This window comes from Acinonyx jubatus, chromosome D3, assembly GCF_027475565.1.
Source record: "Acinonyx jubatus isolate Ajub_Pintada_27869175 chromosome D3, VMU_Ajub_asm_v1.0, whole genome shotgun sequence".
Lineage (NCBI taxonomy): Eukaryota > Metazoa > Chordata > Mammalia > Carnivora > Felidae > Acinonyx > Acinonyx jubatus.
In genome coordinates this window covers 46392394-46412482 of record NC_069392.1, presented here as the reverse complement: position 1 = coordinate 46412482, position 20089 = coordinate 46392394, and the positions used below count along the sequence as shown (strand labels likewise).

The 20089-nt window shown below is 39.7% G+C and overlaps 1 protein-coding gene across 6 annotated transcripts in view; it reads left to right on the top strand.

The window, feature by feature from the left end:
- ZNF521 (zinc finger protein 521) overlaps positions 1 to 20089 on the top strand; it is a 277721-nt gene that overhangs the window by 12617 nt on the left and 245015 nt on the right. For all 6 annotated transcript variants that reach the window (XM_053206342.1, XM_027068674.2, XM_053206340.1 and 3 more), the window contains one exon: positions 16105 to 16284. Coding sequence is in view for 4 of the 6 variants with exons in the window: in XM_027068674.2 (XP_026924475.1) it covers positions 16105 to 16284 (180 nt within the window). In the remaining 2 variants the exon portion in view is untranslated. The remainder of the gene's footprint in view (positions 1 to 16104; positions 16285 to 20089) is intronic.

Genomic DNA, 20089 nt, shown 5'->3' with positions numbered 1-20089 from the left:
TTCCAATCAAATCTGAAGTTTAGTATGTTTTTGCATGAAAACTATTGAACATGGTCATGCATTCTACCGGAATTTCTAGTTGAACATCAGTTACGCATCAGGTGCTAAGGATACAGTAAGGAGCAAGTCAGATACAGTTGCTTATGAGTTTCATGAAGCTAACAGTCTATGAAGACTTACTGAGATGATTCTTTGTTTCCTTATTGTTGTTTAACTCCAACCTGTACTTAGTTTTGCAGCAGTAATATACTTCCAGTTCATACAGGTGGGATCTCTTGTATATTGTTTGCACTTGGCTTACTTGTGTATAAGTTCAGGCCATCCTTTGTACACGGGCCTGGTTTTTCCACTCTTAAGTAAACTACCCTAACAACATCCATTGAGGTATTCATCATTAGATCTAGTTATTCTTGCAAACCACTGGATTTCCTTTCATTCTTACAACATTATCTAAATACTGGATAAAATCACTCATTTTGGTATCATAAGACAATTTAATAACTCTCCTCCATTTTGCCTCATAGATATTTAGGAAAGTATATTCAAACTGTGTAATATGTTTCTGCTTATGATTTTTGCAAATTCTTAGCAGTTTCCACATCGAGGAGATCAGTAAATACTAGAATATGACAATACATCAACAGTCTGATTCTGTATTTGTCTATTCTATATGATATATTATAATTGAAAACGTACACAGAGGAACTAGACGATTATAAAAAAGTTATGTACCTATCAAAACTTTTCTTCACTTTTTAAATTTTTTATTTAAAAAAGTTTTTAATGTTTATTTATATGAGAGAGACAGACAGACAGACAGACAGTGCATGCCAGCAGGGGAGGGGCAGAGAGAGAGGGAGACACAGAATCTGAAGCTGGCTCCAGGCTCTGAGCTGTCAGCACAGAGCCCGATGAGGGGCTCGAACTCAGGAACCCTGAGATCATGACCCGAATCAAAATCAAGAGTCCAGACGCTCAACCGACTGAGCCACCCAGGTGCCCCTCTTCACTTTTCAATTCAGATTTTTAAAGCATTTTCCGTTGTTTCTGTTCATAATAGTATTATTCACAAAGTCCCCCCAAAAGAGTCTGTGGGAGGATGTTTGAAGCCTTTGCCACCGTCCGCATAATTCTCCAGGCCAAGTCTGAGTGAGTGCATCGATACCCTGGGCAGGCTGATAATGTGTTCCCTCCTCCAACTGTAGTTTAAATATCTGTCCCATGGTTATTTAGAGAGGATAAAAATTCTGGTGGTAATGACCTCAGGCAGCAAACTGGACCATTCTTAGGTGGCAACATTTACATGTGAGTATCTTGGCTGTTTTCTTTTCCCCCCAACAAAAGTGAGAGCTCTCTCTGCTGTCCTCCCTAAGTATATTTCCAAGAAGCCCCTCCATACCAACACTCAGGGTCTGTCTTTTTTTTTTTTTTTCTAACAACTCTGTACTGTCCACTGCATGGTGTTCTGTCATTTCACCCTTCCCTTACTGCTGGCCATTAAGTTGTTTTTATTCATTTACTTACTTGTTTGTTCGATTTACTATTTACAAATGTTGCTTCAGTGAGTATATACACATTCTTGCTGACATGTGTGATTGTTTATGTGGGATAAATTCCTAAAAATGGGATTGTGGGATAAAGGGAACATGCATTTAATGTCTCGATAGATATTGCCAGTGTGCCCTCCACAGAGTTAATACCAATTCACACTGCTTTTAGCAGCAGGGTTAGAGAGTATCTGTGTTTGAATACTTTATCTTTACTAATGTGACTTGTGAAACAAGCAAACTGGTATGTCATTGACATTTTAATTAGCATTTCTATAATTATGAGCATCTTTCCCTATGTTTATACATCATTTGTATTTATTTTTCTGCGAATTGCCTTTTTATTTCTTTGGCTCTTTTATCTTTTGATTTGAGAGAGAGCACCTCATATTAATAAGAAGATTACTCCTTTGTCTGACTTACGTGTTGCAAATATTTCCCCATTAGTCTTTTGACTTTGTGGGTGGTAATTTTTTTCTTTTGTCATACAGAAGTTTAAAATTGTTTATTTTCAGTTTTGTCAGTGCCTTCCCTTGTAACTAATAGACCTTGTGTCTGACATAGAAAGTTTTTTTTTCTTTTTTTCTTTTCTGATCATTCTTTGAGTTTTGTCTTTACCAGTACATGGGCTTCAGGCCTTGTCTGTCCCCCACCACCCCTGTGTCTCCAGCACCTAACCATATTTCTAGAAATACAGTAGTGCTTAGCAAACATTTAGTGAGTCAGTATAGTAGGGTGGTTAAGAGCATGGCTATTAAGCCAGACGCCCTGGGTTGAAATTGTCATCTGGTTGACCTTGGGCGAGTGATTGTATCACTTTTTTAAACATGTTCATTTATTAATTTTGAGAGAGAGAGAGAGAGAGAGAGAGAGAGGAGGCATGCATACTTGAGAGTGGGGGGAAAGGCAGACAGAGAGGAAGACAAAATCCCAAGCAGAGCCAATCTGTCAGTGCAGAGCCCTGATGTTACAAACTGTGAGATCATGACCTGAGCTGAAATCAAGAGTTGGTCAACCTGGTGGCCGACTGAGCCACCCAGGCGCCCTGATTATATCACTTTGAACTACAGTTTCTGTATCTCTAAGGGTAATAATGGTACCTAATTCAACGAGTTTTTGTGAGAATTAAGAGTTAATTCGTGTAAGCGCTTAGAACGGTATCTGGCAGATGACAAGTACCTAGTCAATGGTTTTTACTCCTACCCTCAAAGGTTTTCTGTCTCACGAGGAAGTGCATCCCATGGTATACAGCTCTTCTCCATTCTAGAAATTTCTTCTTTGCTGTGGTTCAGGAGTAGCGATTTCTAGGTATCTGTGTGTCTGCACACAGGCTTTTCAGAGGCCTGTCTTGGGTGGGCTCCTTGCAGACATCTTCGTGAGGTTTAGTGGGTCATGGCTAAGCCCTTTCACACTGGCCAAATTAGCGCCTGGTTCCAACCTCCGTTATGCGTTTCCAACGTAGACAGAGTTCTGCAAGAAAAATTCTTGTAGAAATTCCAATTAAAAGATAACGGAAACATTAAGTGGAGCTAATTAATTTTAGAGCCTCTGCCATCTTTTTGGTAAGTCAGGTCTGTGTCTTTGAGGTTCTTTGCAAGAGGGCCAATGCTAATTTGCAAAGGTAGGCTAATTGTTCTTGGGAGAGGAACTAGAGACAAATAATTCACATATCATTATGAAGGTTTAATCATAGTAGATTTATTAATAATCCTTAAATTAAAAAGGTAAATCTGGGCTTGGGTTTACAAAGGAATTAGCCGAACAAGGGGATGATTTTCTACATCACCATACTCCTCAGTAAATTTACGTAGACGCATTTTCTTCGAGGCCTCAGAGTGGAATTCTGTGTTGTCTAGAAGCATTTGTGAGTACAGAGTGTGAAGATGGAAGGAGAATACAGGAATACAGCTGCTGCTTGGGTGTTCAGTACCAGGCAGTGTCTGGCTGTGTCTAGCCACTGCTTTCATCTTATATGAAACCTCATTTGGGGGCAGATTGTCTGGAATTTCTTTCCTCTTTGCGTCTTCTCCGTTCTGTCCTGCAGTAAATCCTAATGGTTCATTTTGCTTTATTTCCATTTCCCTCGCCTCCCCTTGCTCCTTCAGCCACAAGTTCTACTTTGTTTAGTCCACGAAGTCATCCGGTCCCTGCTCCTGGATTGCTGGGCTCTGGGGGTCCCTTCAGGCTCGAGAAACCCAGCCATCGGCCGCTGGTTGACCTGCACACTCACCTGTCTGCCGATCCTCCATATAGACCCTTCCGTCTCTTTTTATTGTAACTAAATTATAACTGTCATAAAGTTGTCTTTGTTCGGACAAAGTCTAAAACCTTAATATATCCAATCAGATGACTTTCAAATAGCCATTTATACTTTTTCCCTTCAACCTTAATGCTAAATGAAGTGAAAGAAATAGTAATGAAAATCGGAGTGGAGAGAGCCAAGAGGATTGTCCGAGGCAGCTTTTAATGAGTGGAATATCCTTAAATGACAGTGAGTGACAAAAGAAATTCCACTTCAAGATCATTTAAAATAGATATTCTAGAAGACACTTCAGGAAGGGTGTTTTGGGGTAGAGTGATAGTTTGAGCCGAGAGACTCAGGGAAGAGGTCAGAAGCCAGGCAAGGTGCAGAGTGTTCTGAGGGGTCAAGGGCATAGAGCATCCATCTACCAGTTGCCCCGAGGCCTGAGAACTTCAGTGCCCCATCGCAGGTCACGCCAGGACGTCGTGATGGAATAGGGAGGAGAGTCTCTCAGGCCCTTGATATCTAGTTCTAGGAACTACCTTTCACGGCTGAATACATTCTAGACTTTGGAAGGAAAAGGCTGTCCCTGCCCCGTTCAGATTCTTTACAAACACCCAAACCTGGGGCTCATTGCTCTCAGAGAGACACCTTCCTTATTGTAGTTTTAGCTTTCAAGGTCCTGGATGTACAACCAACATATCCCAGTGAGTTGACCTGGGGGACCCAGTGCCCGATGGGACCTGTGTTTAATCCTGCATGCTGTTGAACCCCTCTGTAAGCCTCATTTTTCTTATCAATAACATGGCAAGAATCTACTTTACATGATTATCATATTAGATAACGAATGTAAGATGCCTAACATGTATCTCTGGCTGTTAGCAAGTTCCTACCTAGTAGCAGCTTTTTATTATGGAGGAGGCTCGGGCCACTGAGGAAGCATGCACATTTTATCCTCTCTGTGTTTCCCTCTCCTTCAGAGTCCTGAGGTGAGACACAGTTCTGTGGCCATCTTGCCTCTTCGTGTAAAGCAGAAAATATTTCCCCTTTGGAGACAGCCTGAGAGAAATTGTGTGAATATTTATATTAAACGTTCAGTAACCACTCTCTACAATAAAAGAGGGCAGGTAATGGATGTGAGTTCACTATTTATGGCAAATACTTTGCCTTTGGGAACGTATTTAATGTTTCAGAAGACGCCGTGTATCTATTTCATTTGATCTGAAGTAAATCTTATGTCAGTCATTATTATTCCCATTTTATAGGTGAGGAAACTGTGGCTTATCAAGCTGGCATGGCTGAAGTAGAAAAAGAATGTAGACTTCTGGACTTGAAATGGACAGTCTTTTTAAGCTCATAGTTTTCAAACGGAAGAAGCCGAGACCAATCTTAAACCAGATCAAGAGGTGGAAATAATCCTCTGGCCACCATATTTCTCCTCTGCTGTTCCCTCTTCCTTTAAGCGTTTAGATCTCAGCTCCCTCTCCTATTACACCTCCCCAGAGAAAGTTACTTGTACAAGAAAAAAAATGTATTAGCCAGTTATACCTGAAAGAGAATTAAAAGCAGTGGAAACCTGACAAATCCCTAATTGTGTGATTAAAGGCTTTGGCTTCTGATAAAAGCATCGCATGCCTCAGAAAGCTGATCTGGGAGGTATTTTGGGGGAGGTGGTGCTGGGGTGCTGGAGGGAGGGATCCTGGAGTGTTTTTTGCATTGCTGGTGACGTCTCAGCAGAAATATCTCCTTAGAGAAACCGAGTAGGCTTTCAAAGGTCTTCCAGTGGATACTCTCGCTCAAAGGTCAGGAGATTTGGTAGGGTGGGGCCCACCGGTCTGAGTTATAGGAAAAACGTGAGTGATGGTTGGACCTGCAAAATTATAGCAGTGGATCTGACTTAGGGTTGAATAACCTGGTAATGTCCCTTAGCTGTTTTAAATACACCATGTGGAGAAGCAAATTCCTATTTCCAGCTGGCAGGTTACCATCCTGAAGCAATGTCTATTTTTTTGGAAATGTGCTACTTTTTCATACAAATCTTCTTTGTTGTTGTGACGAGATGGACGCACCTTTGGGGATGGGTTTCGCCAAGGACTGGTGGGACATCGATGCATTGATGTCATCTGTGGCAGGAGTTGGGCATGACACATCAACATTCCTGAGATGGCACGTGGTGGTTTTTTGTTTCTTTGTTTTTTGTTTTTTTGTAGTGTTGTCTAAATATGAAGTTTCAAAAGGATTGGCTTTAAAAAAAATAATAAAAGAGGCAGCCATAGGATTGATTAGATTAGATTCCTTATTCTTTTAAGAAAATAGGATGAGGGACACCTGGGTGGATCAGTCCGTTAAGTGTCCAACTCTTAATTTCGGTCCAGGTCATGATCTCATGGTTCGTGAGTTCAAAGCCCCACTTCGGGCTCAGGGCTGACAGTGCGGAGCCTGCTTGGGACTCTCTCTCTTTCTCCCTCTCTCTGCCCCTCCCTCACTCACACCATCTCTGTCTCTCCGAAAATGAACTTAAAAAAAAAAAAAAAAAAAAGGATGAGATCTGACCCTTCTAGCTCACCATCTGAGAACAGGCATGCTCCTTCACCACATGTATTTACTGAAAGTGACGTTTCTGAATTTTATAGGTATACACATGTATATGTATATCTGTGTATTAAATCACATGGTGAAAAAGCAAAATGATTAAATATGGGTTTTCTTTATCAGCCATTCTCTCTGATGTGTGATTGATTTTGTTGATTTTACTTTATGCATATTTGGAGATTATCTGATAATATATCATCACTTAAAATATATTTATATATAACATAAATACTATAAAAATATTTACTATATGCTCACATTATCTTGACAGGCCAGGATTGAAACAATATGAGTGAGAACATATTTCCAGAAACGACTATTAATTTATAGTTACTAAGATAATGGCATACACGTTCACTTTCTGTTCTATCTGGGTAGCTCTGTAAATTGTGTATTGATTATGCTAATGGCACTGGTGTCTTTATTAGTTGTCTGCAGATACATGCAGATTGAATGCACATTTGGTAAGGTTGTCATCCTGTGGGAAAAAAAAGTACATTTTTAAAATCTGGTTTTTGGAGAGATTGAGTTAAAACTAAAGAAAAACATTAAATGAACTCATGGAAACTTAAGGAATTGTGTTCTAGGAAGTGAAAAGTGCAGTTAAAAAGTTAAAAATGATGCTGTTCTATTTCCTTTGTTTCAAACTCATTAAGGCAAGGGTTGCAGAAATGGTACTAACTCAATAATGATCTATTTTTATAGTTTATTTTGGGTTGTGTGGCTTCTCTTGTTTTGTTTATCAAGCTGAAGGAACCTTAGACATTTAGGGTTGCATGTATTTTGAAATTTATTAGCCCAACTAGAGGAGAACAGAATGATTTTCTTTTTTTCCAATTATACATAAATTTTCTTGTATTTTGTAATAGCTCATAAGTCATAAATCACAGCTCCACTTTGTGCTCTGATCTTTCATTATACAAACATGTACCTATTTGGTAAGATTTTTCTGTCTCCTTTTTCCTCTTGCTGAACCATCATGGTACCAAAGCAGTTATTTAGAAACCACTTTCTTATCTTCCTGAATGGGATCACTTCTTAGAAATGTGGGCCTTCCTCTGTGTGCCAGCTAAGAAAGAAACTTTAAAAAAAACCTTTTAAAAATTTGGTTTCAAATCATTTTCCGCTTTATTGTAGTTACAGTTGGATCCCTGTTTGTGTGATAACCAGTAGGAACTGGTAAAGGGGAAAAAACACAACAACAAAGTTTTCGTATTCCTGGGTGATATGAGTCCATTTAACAGGATATTAAAGCCCCTAAATTTTGTGTTTAATTTACAACCTTGAGAGAAATCCAGGTGTCCGAGTTTCAAATACATTGTTTAAAATTTAGAAGAGGAATTTCCCAAATTGGAAAAAAAAAAAAAAAAAGGCAAAGTCATTAATCAAGAGAATTGAGTGGTAATTTGGATTGATTTTTGTGAATGACATTGGACTTTGTCTTCTCAACGTGTGAAGATGAAAACTTCTATATTACAACAGGATAAGGTTTCTTATTCAAAACCAAACACTTTCTCCCTAAGCTGTTTCAGTAATTGTTGAGATAGTTAACTTTAAGTGTCGAATTCAGAAGTACTGTTAGAATTGGCTGGGTGTCATCTAAAATAGCTGAAGTAGTAAGAACAGTTAGTAGAAGTATCAGAAGGTATGATGTCTGGAATACAAAGGCTTTTTGCCCCAGATTTTCTTTTGCTGCGGGGGGGGGGGGGGTGGGGGGGGTGGGGGTGGAGCACGTCTTCCTGGCCCGGCTGCTATAGCTGCAGTTTATTTGTTACGTTTAAAGAGGAAATAACTAGACCCTCTCCCAAACATCCAAACGTCTTAACTCCTAGGTTCACGTGCGTTTCATTTATTATCGTAGTTGTCCAAAGAAACATTTTGCAATATTTTCTGAAGGAAGAGATGTGAGACGCAATAGCTGTTTTCGTTTTTAGTCAGATTGTGGATTTATTTTCCCTTGGCTTTGTGTATGTTTGAGATAGGACTAAATAAAAAGAATCTCACCCAAGACCTAAGTCCCCAGAAGAGTCACGGGGGCCCTTGCAAATGTCTTGCACTGGATTAAAGAGTGTGATTGTGGTATTTCTGGCCGATCTCTCTCCAGTTTTGGCTTCGGTGGGATTATGGATAAAAGGCAAACTCTGGGTGTGAACATAGTGAGAAAAGTAAGTCATTAACCTTGATTAATACACCCGTTTTAAAACCAAGGCAGCAAGTTCATCTCTAGGAACGACTCTACCACAGCCGGTGCCTGACAGTTATTAGACAGCTCCCTACTTTCTTATGCCAACACTCAGTGCTAAGTCCTGTTTCTGGAGTGGCTCCTGTGCCCTTTTTTCTGCCATTGAATGTTTTACTCTCTTCTCTCCTTTCCTCCCTGATGTCATAGCCTCCAGACTAGTCTCCCAGCTTCCAGGTCTGGTACCCTAACAACCCACCCTCTCCATTAGTAATGGAGCATCTTTCTAAAGTGTAAACGAGATCTGTGACTCTCCTTACAGTCCTCTGGTGACTTCCCGTGGTGCTGAGGTTAGCATGTGAACATTTAGCTCACAGTAGTTCCTTCATGATCTAGCTGTGTTTCCAGCCTCCTCTCTGCCAATGCTCCCCTTTTCCCCACTCTGTCCAGTGCCTGTCATTTGAACGGCACAGAAGAACTTGCACTTCCTGGAAGGCATCTTGTTTTATACATCTGCGAGCCTTTACATATGTTTCCTCTGTTTGAAGAGCCATTTTCTACTTGTCCTCAGGGCTAACCCCATCCTTTAAAACTTAGCCCAAGCTGCTCTTCTTTAGGTAAAACTTTCCTGCTCTGCCCTGTGGGATTTAAATGCCGCTGGTCTGTGGGCTTCTCCATCTGAGTACTTATCCGGCCTTCTGCACTCATTGATTTACTCATCTATTCCCCCCACCCCCGCAGTAGTGCTTGCCAGCCCTTCTGATATTATGGCATATGCAAAAAAATGATAGGTTTTGAATGGCACACTTGGGTGAGTGGAAGGGCAACAGGCCCACGGTTTCCCATTATCCCAAGCTGTACCTGGCCACTGCGAGGGCCGAATGGATGAGTCTCCTCCAGCCCCTGACTGCACCCACTTTTGACTTGCCAGTCGGGAACCCCTGCAGCAATTGCAGGCTCCTGGGGACAAGGACCAGGTCCTTAGGCTTTGCATCTCCGGGGCCTTAGCCAAATGCCCTACTGAGCATAGGTGCTCAGTAAACATCTGTTTGCTGAAGTGTGACTGGGCGGCCATTGTAATTCAATCTGAAAGTTTAAGTGCTTTTAAGGCAGTAGTGCATTTATAAATGCTCTTTGTATGAAAGTTGGAGTGCTGAAATTCCTTTCTTCCAAATTTCATGTTAAGGGTAAAGGGCGACTAGGTAGAAGAACTAACTCGGGGTAGGATTCTGATCGGAAAGGGAGAAACTTTTTATTTGGTTCCAAAGTGTATGGTTCTGATGTTGTTGTATTTAACCTCTCCCAAGGCTAATTTATTTTCTCCCCCTTAGCATCCTCCTGCAAAGAGTTTCACTGTAGATAGAAGAGTGGTAATAAATTCACGTTTGGCATGTTCTCCTCGATAATAGTGCATCTGTGATACTTCTCTTTGGTCTTCAAGGACCGCAATAGACCTGTATAACAATCCTGCAACACCGCGGAAGTTCTAAATTCAACAGCATGATTTTGTTTAATATAGAGATCTTTCTTTCTGTCGAAAAATATTTTATAGACAAAGGAAAGAACACGTACATGAAAAGGTTTTTTTTTTCTTTTTCCTGTAAAACAATTTAATAGCTTTCAGGGAATAGAGTGGTTAAAAATAAACACTGCAGAAAACATAAAAAGAGCCCACTTTTATCCTTAACCACATGAGCTCTTCGGACCTGTTGGTGCCAGCCAGGTGATGGCAATGGCCGGCATGGTCCTGCCAAGCCGAGGACTCCTTTCGGATGCTCCTCCTTGGCCACTGCCCTGGTTGCTTTTGTTTTTGTTTTGTTTTGTTTGTTTACCTTTTCTTGACAGTAGAAAAAAATGAGGCATCCGACCAGCAGGCGGGTGTGGGCCAGACGGCTGCACAGTCTGGTAATGCTGCGTTCCTTCATTAGAGTCTGCTTGCCATTTTGTAACAGTGTGCGATTTATTTTTCCTAAATCTGTTTTCATCTTATGGGATTTCAAGTTAGAATGCATAGCTAGAGCCCAGAAAGCACAAAATAATGATCCCGCCCTTTGGTTTTTGAAAACTAGGAAGGCTTTCTGCTCCCTTTTTAACTCTTTGTAGCCCGCAGGGTAACTTTTTCTGTGTTCTTAAAAAGTATCAAAATACATCTGGGAATGCAGTTTGAACACACTTGTAAGAGAAGAGTGATTTTGGACATGGTTTGCTTTAAACAGATAAAATTTGATTTTCTTTTCTTTTTTTATGTTTATTTATTTGAGAGAGAGAGAGAAAGAGTGCAGAGTGTGAGCGGAGGAGGCACAGAATCCAAAGCAGGCTCCAGGCTCTGAGTTGTCAGCAAAGAGCCCAATGTGGGGCTCAAACTCAGGATCTGTGAGATCATGACCTGGGCCGAAGTCAGACGCTCAACCTACTGAGCCACTCAGGCTCCCCTGATTTTCTTTTTAGGCACAGGACTTCTAACTATGCCAGTAAATCCTAAAGCTAGCTGTACGTACACATGTGAACTTTAAAAACAACATTAGGCAATTAATGATTATTGGGCACGATGGCTGTCAACCTGAGGTTCGTCATTTGTAGTGATTTGGGGGAATCTGAGTGAGGGTTGCATTTGTATAAATTATTTGTTTACTTATTCATCATAGAGTTTCTGAAAATAAGACCCCAGGTTATAATTCTCTTCTTATTTTTAGATACAATCCGTGGAAGAAAACTCAGGCATCTTTCTCAAGTAACAAAAGTGTTGTATTTTTATCAGTCCACTGGTAGTATAGTGTTGTGCCCACTTTTCCTGAACATTTATTATTTTTTAATAGCTTTAGGTAATTTAAGGTCCAGGAGGTCACATCATCACAATGAAGCCAAGAATTGCTTTATTTTTTGTTTTTGTTTTTTTAAGGCAGTATGCATTTTTTAGTTGCTGATTTCTTGAACTTCCTGGCACTGTGTGGGTTGCTTTAAGATTGAGTAATTCATGCCATGGCTGTTTAATTTGGTGAAAAGCTGGCTATGACCAGAGAAGAGACCGTTAGGAAATGGTCGTGTTTTAAGTTTGCGTGCGTATAAGTGGAGTATTTTGGGTTCATTCATCTCTTGCCAATCTTAGTTGTTAAGTAATCTTCTTGCATTCCTATTTACATCATCCCCAGAATTTTGTGTTTCTGCCGCTGTCATAAAAACTGACTCTGGTCTGTAAGGTAGAGCTTCGTGCTTGGAATTAACCAGGAAAAGCCTCATTTATATCTCTTGCAAGAAGGACAGAGGGCCTGCAATGTGTGCTGGCTGCCAGAAGTTTTTATAGTAATACTTTGTATCTAGACTCTGGCTCTTACCATTAAATGTGCTTTTTATAGAGTACCAAGTTATAAATGTAGTGCAGCTACGGCATATTAATCTTACTGCAGAGATTTAATGAGGCAGTTGTTTTGCGATGGACACTAGTGGGAGCAGGGAGCGACAGAGTTTTACTTTACCACTGAGCTGCAGAAATATTCCTTGCCTGGTAATAATTACAACCACATGATCTCTTAGTTTTTCTTTCTTTTGCCAGTGCTTTTCCATGCAAAAGTGGCTTGGAAGGAGGTCCATTTCTAGGCAGTGAAATGGGTTGGAAATTGGGCTGTTTTCTCAGTGGTTTGACATTTTAGCTTTGATCAGGCATGGGATCCTTGTTGCACAGAGAGAAATATGTAAGATGAGTTTCAAGAATACAGATAGTCTTTGCCAGTCCACTGAGATGGCTTTTAGATATTCATTACTTTTACTTGACTTTTATATAGGTTATAAAAAGTAAATGTGGTGAAACCTCTTTTTACATGGACAGAATAGAATTTCTGCTGGTTGGCCTTAAACTGATCCCACACTTGAAATTAATTGAAGTCCATGGGTTTATTGCCTCCAACACTTTTAAGCCAGTGCAATTTTTCATTTTCCCCAAAGTTGAAATTTTATGAAACCGAGTTATGGCAGTAACAATCCTTATGAAGAGGAGGATGAGAGGGAAAAACACCACCTGCCAGGGATCATAATAAGGGGGAAAACATACTTCTTTTAAATTTCCATTTATAAGTGAAGTTAGCAAAATTGGAAACCGAGAGCCGCCATTTATTTCTGTAATAATAGTTGTGTCTTTGTTCCAAAATTAAGTCTTTTATCCAGGTTATTATGAATCCCGCGCTTCATAGCACCCTTCTGAAGGGATGAACCGACCAATAGTGCAGGTGCGGGTGAGATCATGAGTGGTGGATGTCACGTGTTTGAGTGGCATCCTTTAGGTCAAAGGACAGAGAGCTGCGATGAGGGGGGGGTTTGTAGCTGTAGCTCAGGGGGTCTGTGAATATTTAGAAACCCTGCCCTTTGGAGGAGCTGGGAACACAACAATTGGGTTGAAAGAACAATCGCCCTTCTTGAAGTGGTGTTGGGAGCAGGGCAGTACTTACGGGCATGGACCTTGTATTTATAACCCCTTAGGTTGTAGGCAGAGATTTGAATGGCTCGCGGAGTAATACAATTATTTTTTATGATCGGATCTCAAAGGACTTTATAAAAACTACATAACTAAGGCCATGTGCAATTATTGAAGTGTAGCCACCTGTGGGAAAGAAATGGTTGACAACATAAGCTTTCCAGAATCTTCCGACATCCACTAACACTAGGAATGGAACCCCCTAACACAAATAAACATCTTTTGAATGGGCGAGAAATAATTCTTTCGTGAAAGTGGGGGCTGGAAAACATCTATTCTCACAGAGAGACCGAGAGACAGAGAGAGAGAGAGAGAGAGAGAGAGAGAGAGAGAGAGAAAGAGAGAGAGAAAGAGAGAAAGAGAGAGAGAGAGACTGAGATTGTAGCACTGATTACGCCAAGGCATCATAGGCTATAATCGCACCCACCCCCCCAGAGGGTCCCTCTTAAGTGGTGACCTAAAAACAAATTCGCCAGTTGGCTGGAGCAGGCATCCTAAAGTTGCGGCAGAAGTGAATAAGCTTGACTGACTTCAGTCCCTGAAGGGTTCTATCTGTAAATGCAGAAGTGGAAGCAAAAACATTTTTTATTAGTCTTAAAATGACCCTGATTTTAATAAGTAGCCGCAGTGTCAGAAACGTGGACTGGCGTGGGTCTTTCGCTTTTAAGAGCTCAAGCATCATGCATGCATGCGTTCCTATTTGTTTGATAGTTTTGATACTGGATTTGTGTGAGGTGTCCATATTCTTGCATAATAAGGAAGGCGAGTTTTTATCATTTTTCTCTGAGTACTACTTAAAGTATTCAGAGCGTCTCCTTATTTAAAAAACAAACAGGCCTGCAAACTCGATGCATGGCATTTAAATAATCATATTGAAATTCAGACCTAGCACCCACATTTCCCTCAGTGCTATCAGTTTTATGAGAAACTGGAAACTGCGGCTACACAATGGAGAGTATTCAGCGTGTGTGCGTACTGCCTTCCAACAAGTGTTCGGTGCTGTGAGGACCAGCTTGCCATAATTGGGGCAGTTATTTATTTTCCTGAATTTCTCTCTAATTTGGCAGTATTTTACCACTTAGTTTTATTTGGTTGGAGGTCTTTGAACCACCGCCTGTTTGTTCTGTCTGTAGCTCTAGGTGAAATATTTGAAGGCAGTAAAGTCAAATGGGAGGGATCACAGTGTCAATTTGGGGAAATGTAGGCATGTAGGTACTTTTTAATTTGGTGGTACCTGATCTGTTCCTGTTTATAGAAAAAATACCAGTAAAGGACTTTTTCATGTACTCCCCCCCCCCCCTCTTTATCATCACTAAATAATATTTACTAAGCACTCACCTGGACACAGTGCTGTGCTGGGCATAGCACTAAGACAGACAAAAAAGAGCCTGTGATTACTCCCCCAGGAATGAGCACTCAAAACCCCAGTCTATTGAAATGGGCACTGTGTAGAGCATTGAGATAATAATTTTCCAGATGGCAAATCAACCCAAATTACCGATTCAGTTAAACACTACGTTCTTTAAAAACGAATAAACAAACAAACAAAATACTTGTTCTTTGAGATGAGAACTTTGTTTTTCTCATGAACCCAAGAGATTATTACATACATTGCAATGGAAGTTGATTTTGGCACATGTGAATCATTTGAAGGGTGGTGACAGAGTTAAGTTCATTGCCGATGCGAAGAAAGGCTTTAGAACAACTGCCAGGAGGAAAGGGACCATACTGAATTGTAGAAGTGGGGATCATGGAAGCGTGTTACATGCAAGGCAGCGAAGAGCATTTCCAGACAGCAGGATGATGGTGTGGTGGCACTTACTGACTTTTTTAAGAAATCCGGGGCCAATTTTGATTCTGTGAATTCTTGGCTTCAACATTTCAAATTTTTATCCTCCCATATTAAAAAAGAATTGACTACAGATAATACGTTACATATTTCTTAGGTATCTTGATACAACTCTTTTATAACCATTTTATTGACTATATTTTGAGACATAATTTATTTCTGACTTCAGAGGACTTTTTGCTATTAGAAATTAATGTCCCATAAATTATGTCATAGATCATATTGCCCAATTTCCCCTAAAGAGGCATATTCTCTCTTTTCTTTCCTTCCCCACCTTTGCTTTCCGATAAAGAGGAGGGCTGGCACCAGAAGGGTTGGGGGCACTTCTCTAAAATGAGCCAAAGGACAGCACGTAGAATCAAAAAGTATTTAAAGTATTTGTTGTGCTCTAAGTAAAAATATTACGTGTGCTTTACTCTTACTCCCCCATGCTGTTTATATATCATTCTGAGGGGTGGTGGAATGGACCTGTTTTTAGTTTTCCCGCTATGTAGCTTTTTGACATTGATAATGCCAATTTAAGTTATTGACTTCATTATAATTTATAATTGCTCTTTGTATATATTGTCCCTCCCTTTTTTTTTTTTTTTGGTGATTGCTTGTTTGAAAATAAGAGACGTGCCAATGTATTTACACTTGAATCTGTGTTGGTAAGAATGTTTTGCTATGTGCTAAGGGCTTATTGTGCTATCGCTGTCTAACAAATAATGGGGTAACTGTGTGTTTTGACCAGTTTGTAAGTAAAGGTCAATTTCGTGCTTATGGTAATTAGCTTACTTATTCTAGACTTTTGGCTAATTCTGGTAATTTCCCGTGAAACAGTATATTTAGCAGAAAGGGAATTCATTCTTAAGCACAGTGGTTTTTTCCTTTGCATTGGAGACTTTAATTTTAAAAGTGCTTTATCTCTATCTTTTAAGCAAAAACCCCGAAAAGGCTATGAAAAATGGCAAAGTTTGCCTTAAGGGTGGACGAATAATGAATTATTTGAAGGAAGAGATGAGAAAAGGCCTGTGCGATGGAGGGAAGGAAAAACTTCAGTCACCATGAACTGACACAGCTTAGGGAAGGCTCACTTTGGGTTCTTCTGGAATAAAATCTGCCACGAAGCCCTCCTTTCACAGCTTCTAGGAAAACGGTGCTTCTGTTTTTGGTAGCAAGAAGATTAAACGTTACTTTGAAAGAACCTGTCTTTAAACCCCTATACTTACGGTCTCGATTTTCTTTCAGACCCCAACTGTAAACTTGAAGACAAGACTGAAGATGGAGAGGCAGTAGACTGTAAGAAGAGGCCGGAAGATGGAGAGGAGCTGGAAGACGAAGCTGTGCACAGCTGTGACAGCTGCCTCCAGGTGTTTGAGTCACTGAGCGATATCACAGAACACAAGATTAATCAATGTCAGTTGACAGGTAAACAATACTTATCACTTCTTGTCTACGCATACCATTCTATTTCTGATTGTTTCAGTTCGTACCTTTTTCTTTCCCCCTCTTCCAATTGTTTTACTCCCACATTTGAAACGTAGGTAAGTCTAGAAGTGCTTTAGAAAGAATTCTAAGATGGTGGTTTGTGGCAAGCTCAGGTCATAGTCCTTAGATTATGAATTGTGCCTCGAATTTTTTTAAATGTTTATTTATTTTTGAGACAAAGAGAGACAAGAGTGTGAGTGGGGGAGGGGCAGAGAGAGAGAGAAGGAGACAGGGAATTCGAAGTAGGCTCAAGGCTCTGAGCTGTCAGCACAGAGCCTGACGCGGGGCTCAAACTCAAGCTGTGAGATCATGACCTGAGCCGAAGTTGGATGTTTAACTGCCTGAGCCACATAGGTGCCCCTGAATTGTACCTAGATTTTAATAGCTAGCAGTTACATTTTTCTTTCTTTTTTTCCTAACTATACTGATGTCATGCGGGTCCAGAATCTAACATGATGGCTAAAATAAAGTTAAAAAAAAAAAAAAAAGAACCCTTTGAATATGTTTTCAAAGAAGTTAAGCATGGATTAACTTATTTTGATTTAAATATCGCTTCCTCAAGGGAACTTTCCGTGATGCCTCTCTGCCTGAGTTGGGTGCCTTTTTGTGTTCCCATAAAGGCCTTTGCCTATTCCTGCATTTCACAGTTTCTGATGCGTGTGTTCACTTCTCCCTGTTCCTCCTGAGACTGTGAACTCATGGATGGCAGCAACTGTGTCGTCTTCGTCACCATACTCTCTGAGCCTTAGACAGTGCCTGGCCCACATTATGTTCCCACTAAGGTGTGGATGCTATTCTGCTATGCAGTTCATAGGACAAATCCAATTTAGTGATGGGAAGCATGACGTGTTCGATTTAATTGTTGAATACAACTAAAACTCAGTTTGCCATATTTCTACCCTCTTTAAAAAACATGTTCTACAAGAATGGACTGTATCAGCCTCAGTGGGACAATGTAGGCAGTTATTATTATTATTATTTTTTTTAGATTCATGTCATTTTTCTCTTGTTATTGGAAGCTGACATTCTATGGCTCTGTATGTGTTTGTAAATCTCTCTCGCTCTCTCTCTTTCCCAGCACAAATCTTTCTTTAATTAACCATGGGTAGGAAACATATTTACTTAAACAAGCTATTCTCCAACTGTTTTCCATACAATATTGATATTTTTGTAAGATTTTAAAAGGTGTTCCATTTTAGCCAGGTTTTCTGAACAGATTTTTATGGAAATGTTGGACTAAATCCAATTAAATAGGCTTTTTTGTTAAAGTGCACTGTGGTTTTTCAAGAAGGGACTATAGTGAATATGTTTAGGCCATAGAATCGTCTTTCTTTCAGAAAACCCCGTACTCTTGATTGTATCTTAAATTTGGGCAGCAATGTTGCATTTATAAACATTGGTCATACACATAATTTTTTGTGGTTTTTAGGATTTTTGGTAACTTTTATTTTGTTACAGTTCCAAACTGATGAAAAATTGCAAAAATAATGCATAGAATGCCCATACATTATTTACCTGATTCACTGATTCAGTGATTAGTGATATTCCACCCCATTTGCTTTGTCATTATCTTTCTCTTTCATTAACTTAATCATTTGAGAGAAAATTGGTGACATCACATCCTTCTAAATATAACTTCTGTATTTCCTAGAATGAATATTCTCTAACATGGACACAGCATACTTATCACAATCAGGAAGGTTAACATTTAAATACCATGGAATACTATTATTTAATCCACAATGAATATTTAAATTTGAATAGTTGTTTCATTAATGTCCTTTATAACTCTTTTTTCTTGTCTAGGATGCAGGATCATGCATAACATTTATTTGTCATGTCTTTTTTGTTTCCTTTCACCTGGAATGATCTCTCAGCCTTTCTTTGTCTTTCTTGACCATGACATTTTTGAAGAGTAGCTACTTTACAGAATGCCTATCTGTATTTGGGTTTGTCTGATGTTTCCTTATGATTAAATTCAAGTTCTAGAATTCTGTGGTAGGAACACCACCCAAATGGTGTTGTGCTCTTCTCAGTGCATTAAGTGTGCAAGTGTGTGATGCTGGTTTGTCCTGATGTTGATGATATTAACATTGACTACTTACTTAAGGTGGTGTCCACCAACTTTCTCCAGTGTAATGTTACTATTTTCCCTTTGTAAGCAACAAATAACTTGTGGGGAGATGCTTTGAAACCATATAAATATCCTCATCCTTATAAAACATCCATTTTAACTCTATAATTTTTGTAGTTATTAATTAGCCTTTCAACAATGTCCTTTCTTATTCATTCACTCATTTGTTAATTCATATCACCAGGGGCTTTTGGATTTTTATTTTATTCGGTGGCCAGAATTCATTACTGTCATTATTGTGATGCTAGGATTGCCTGAGATTTAACCAATGGGAATCCCTTCAAATTGGATCTTGTGTTGGTTTCATGTGTCTTTATCATTATTTGAGGGTTTGACAAAGTTTCTGCTGCAGACAGATGCCCCAGGCTTTTCATATTCTTATTCATATCATTATCTTATTCATATCATTATCATATGTGCCAGTCCACAATCAGCCTTTTTTTCAAGGAGACCTCACTCCTTTAAGAAGAGAGGTATTTAGAAACCAAGATATGGGCACTATGTGTGCTCATTGCTGTAGGTATATCATTGATTATAGAGCCTTCCAGCAGACAGAGTTAAGAAGTGTATATGTAAATTTGATATACACATAGGAACCATGTGTTCATATTGATGACTCTAATTCAGTCCAGCACTTCAAGTTCATCCCAGTCTTTTTCCTTTCCATATTCATTACTACATTCTTCAGCAATGAGAAACCTAGCTTCATCTTCCTCAATATGTTTACCCATTTGCTTGAATCTAGAATACACATGGAGCCGTTTCAAAGTTGCTTTCCTATATCATCATGATAAGCAGACCGACTAACTAGAGTTTCACAGTTGTTTATTATTATTAATGCTATAATTTTAATGTAACATATACATACAGTGAAATTTATAAATCATAAGTGTACAATTTGATAAATTTTGACAAAATATATATATTCACGTGACCCACATCCCTCTAAAATACCTCCCTGCATCCTAGAAATTCCTCTTGTACCCCTTTCTGATCAATAATGCTCCAGCAAAAGTAATTAGCTTTTAAGTTTTGTAACGATAGATTAGTTTTGTCTGTTCTAAGACTTCTTTTTTTTTTAATTTCTAAATGTTTATTTATTTTTGAGAGAGAGAAAGCACGAGCGAGGGAGGGGCAGAGAGAGGGAGACACAGAATCGGAAGCAGGCTCCAGGCCCTGAGCTGTCAGCACAGAGCCAGATGCAGGGCTTGAACCCATGAACCATGAGATCATGACCTGAGCTGAAGTCGAACGCTTAACCAATTGAGCCACCTAGGCACCCCTAAGACTTGTTATAAGTGGAATTGCACACTTTGTTTTTGAGTACAATTTCTTTTTTTTTTTTTAATGTTTATTTTTGAGAGAGAGAGAGAGAGAGAGAGAGAGAGAGAGAGAGAGAGAGCGCTCAGGGAAAGGGCTGGGAGAGAGGGAGACAGAATCCGAAGCAGGCTCCATGCTTTGAGCTGTCAGCACAGAGCCTTACCCGGGGCTCGAACCTATGAACAGTGAGATCATGACCTGAGCTGAAGTCAGATGTATAACCAACTGAGCCACTCAGGCTCCCCTTGAGTCCAGCTTCTTTTGCTCAGTATAATGTCTGTGAGATTCATT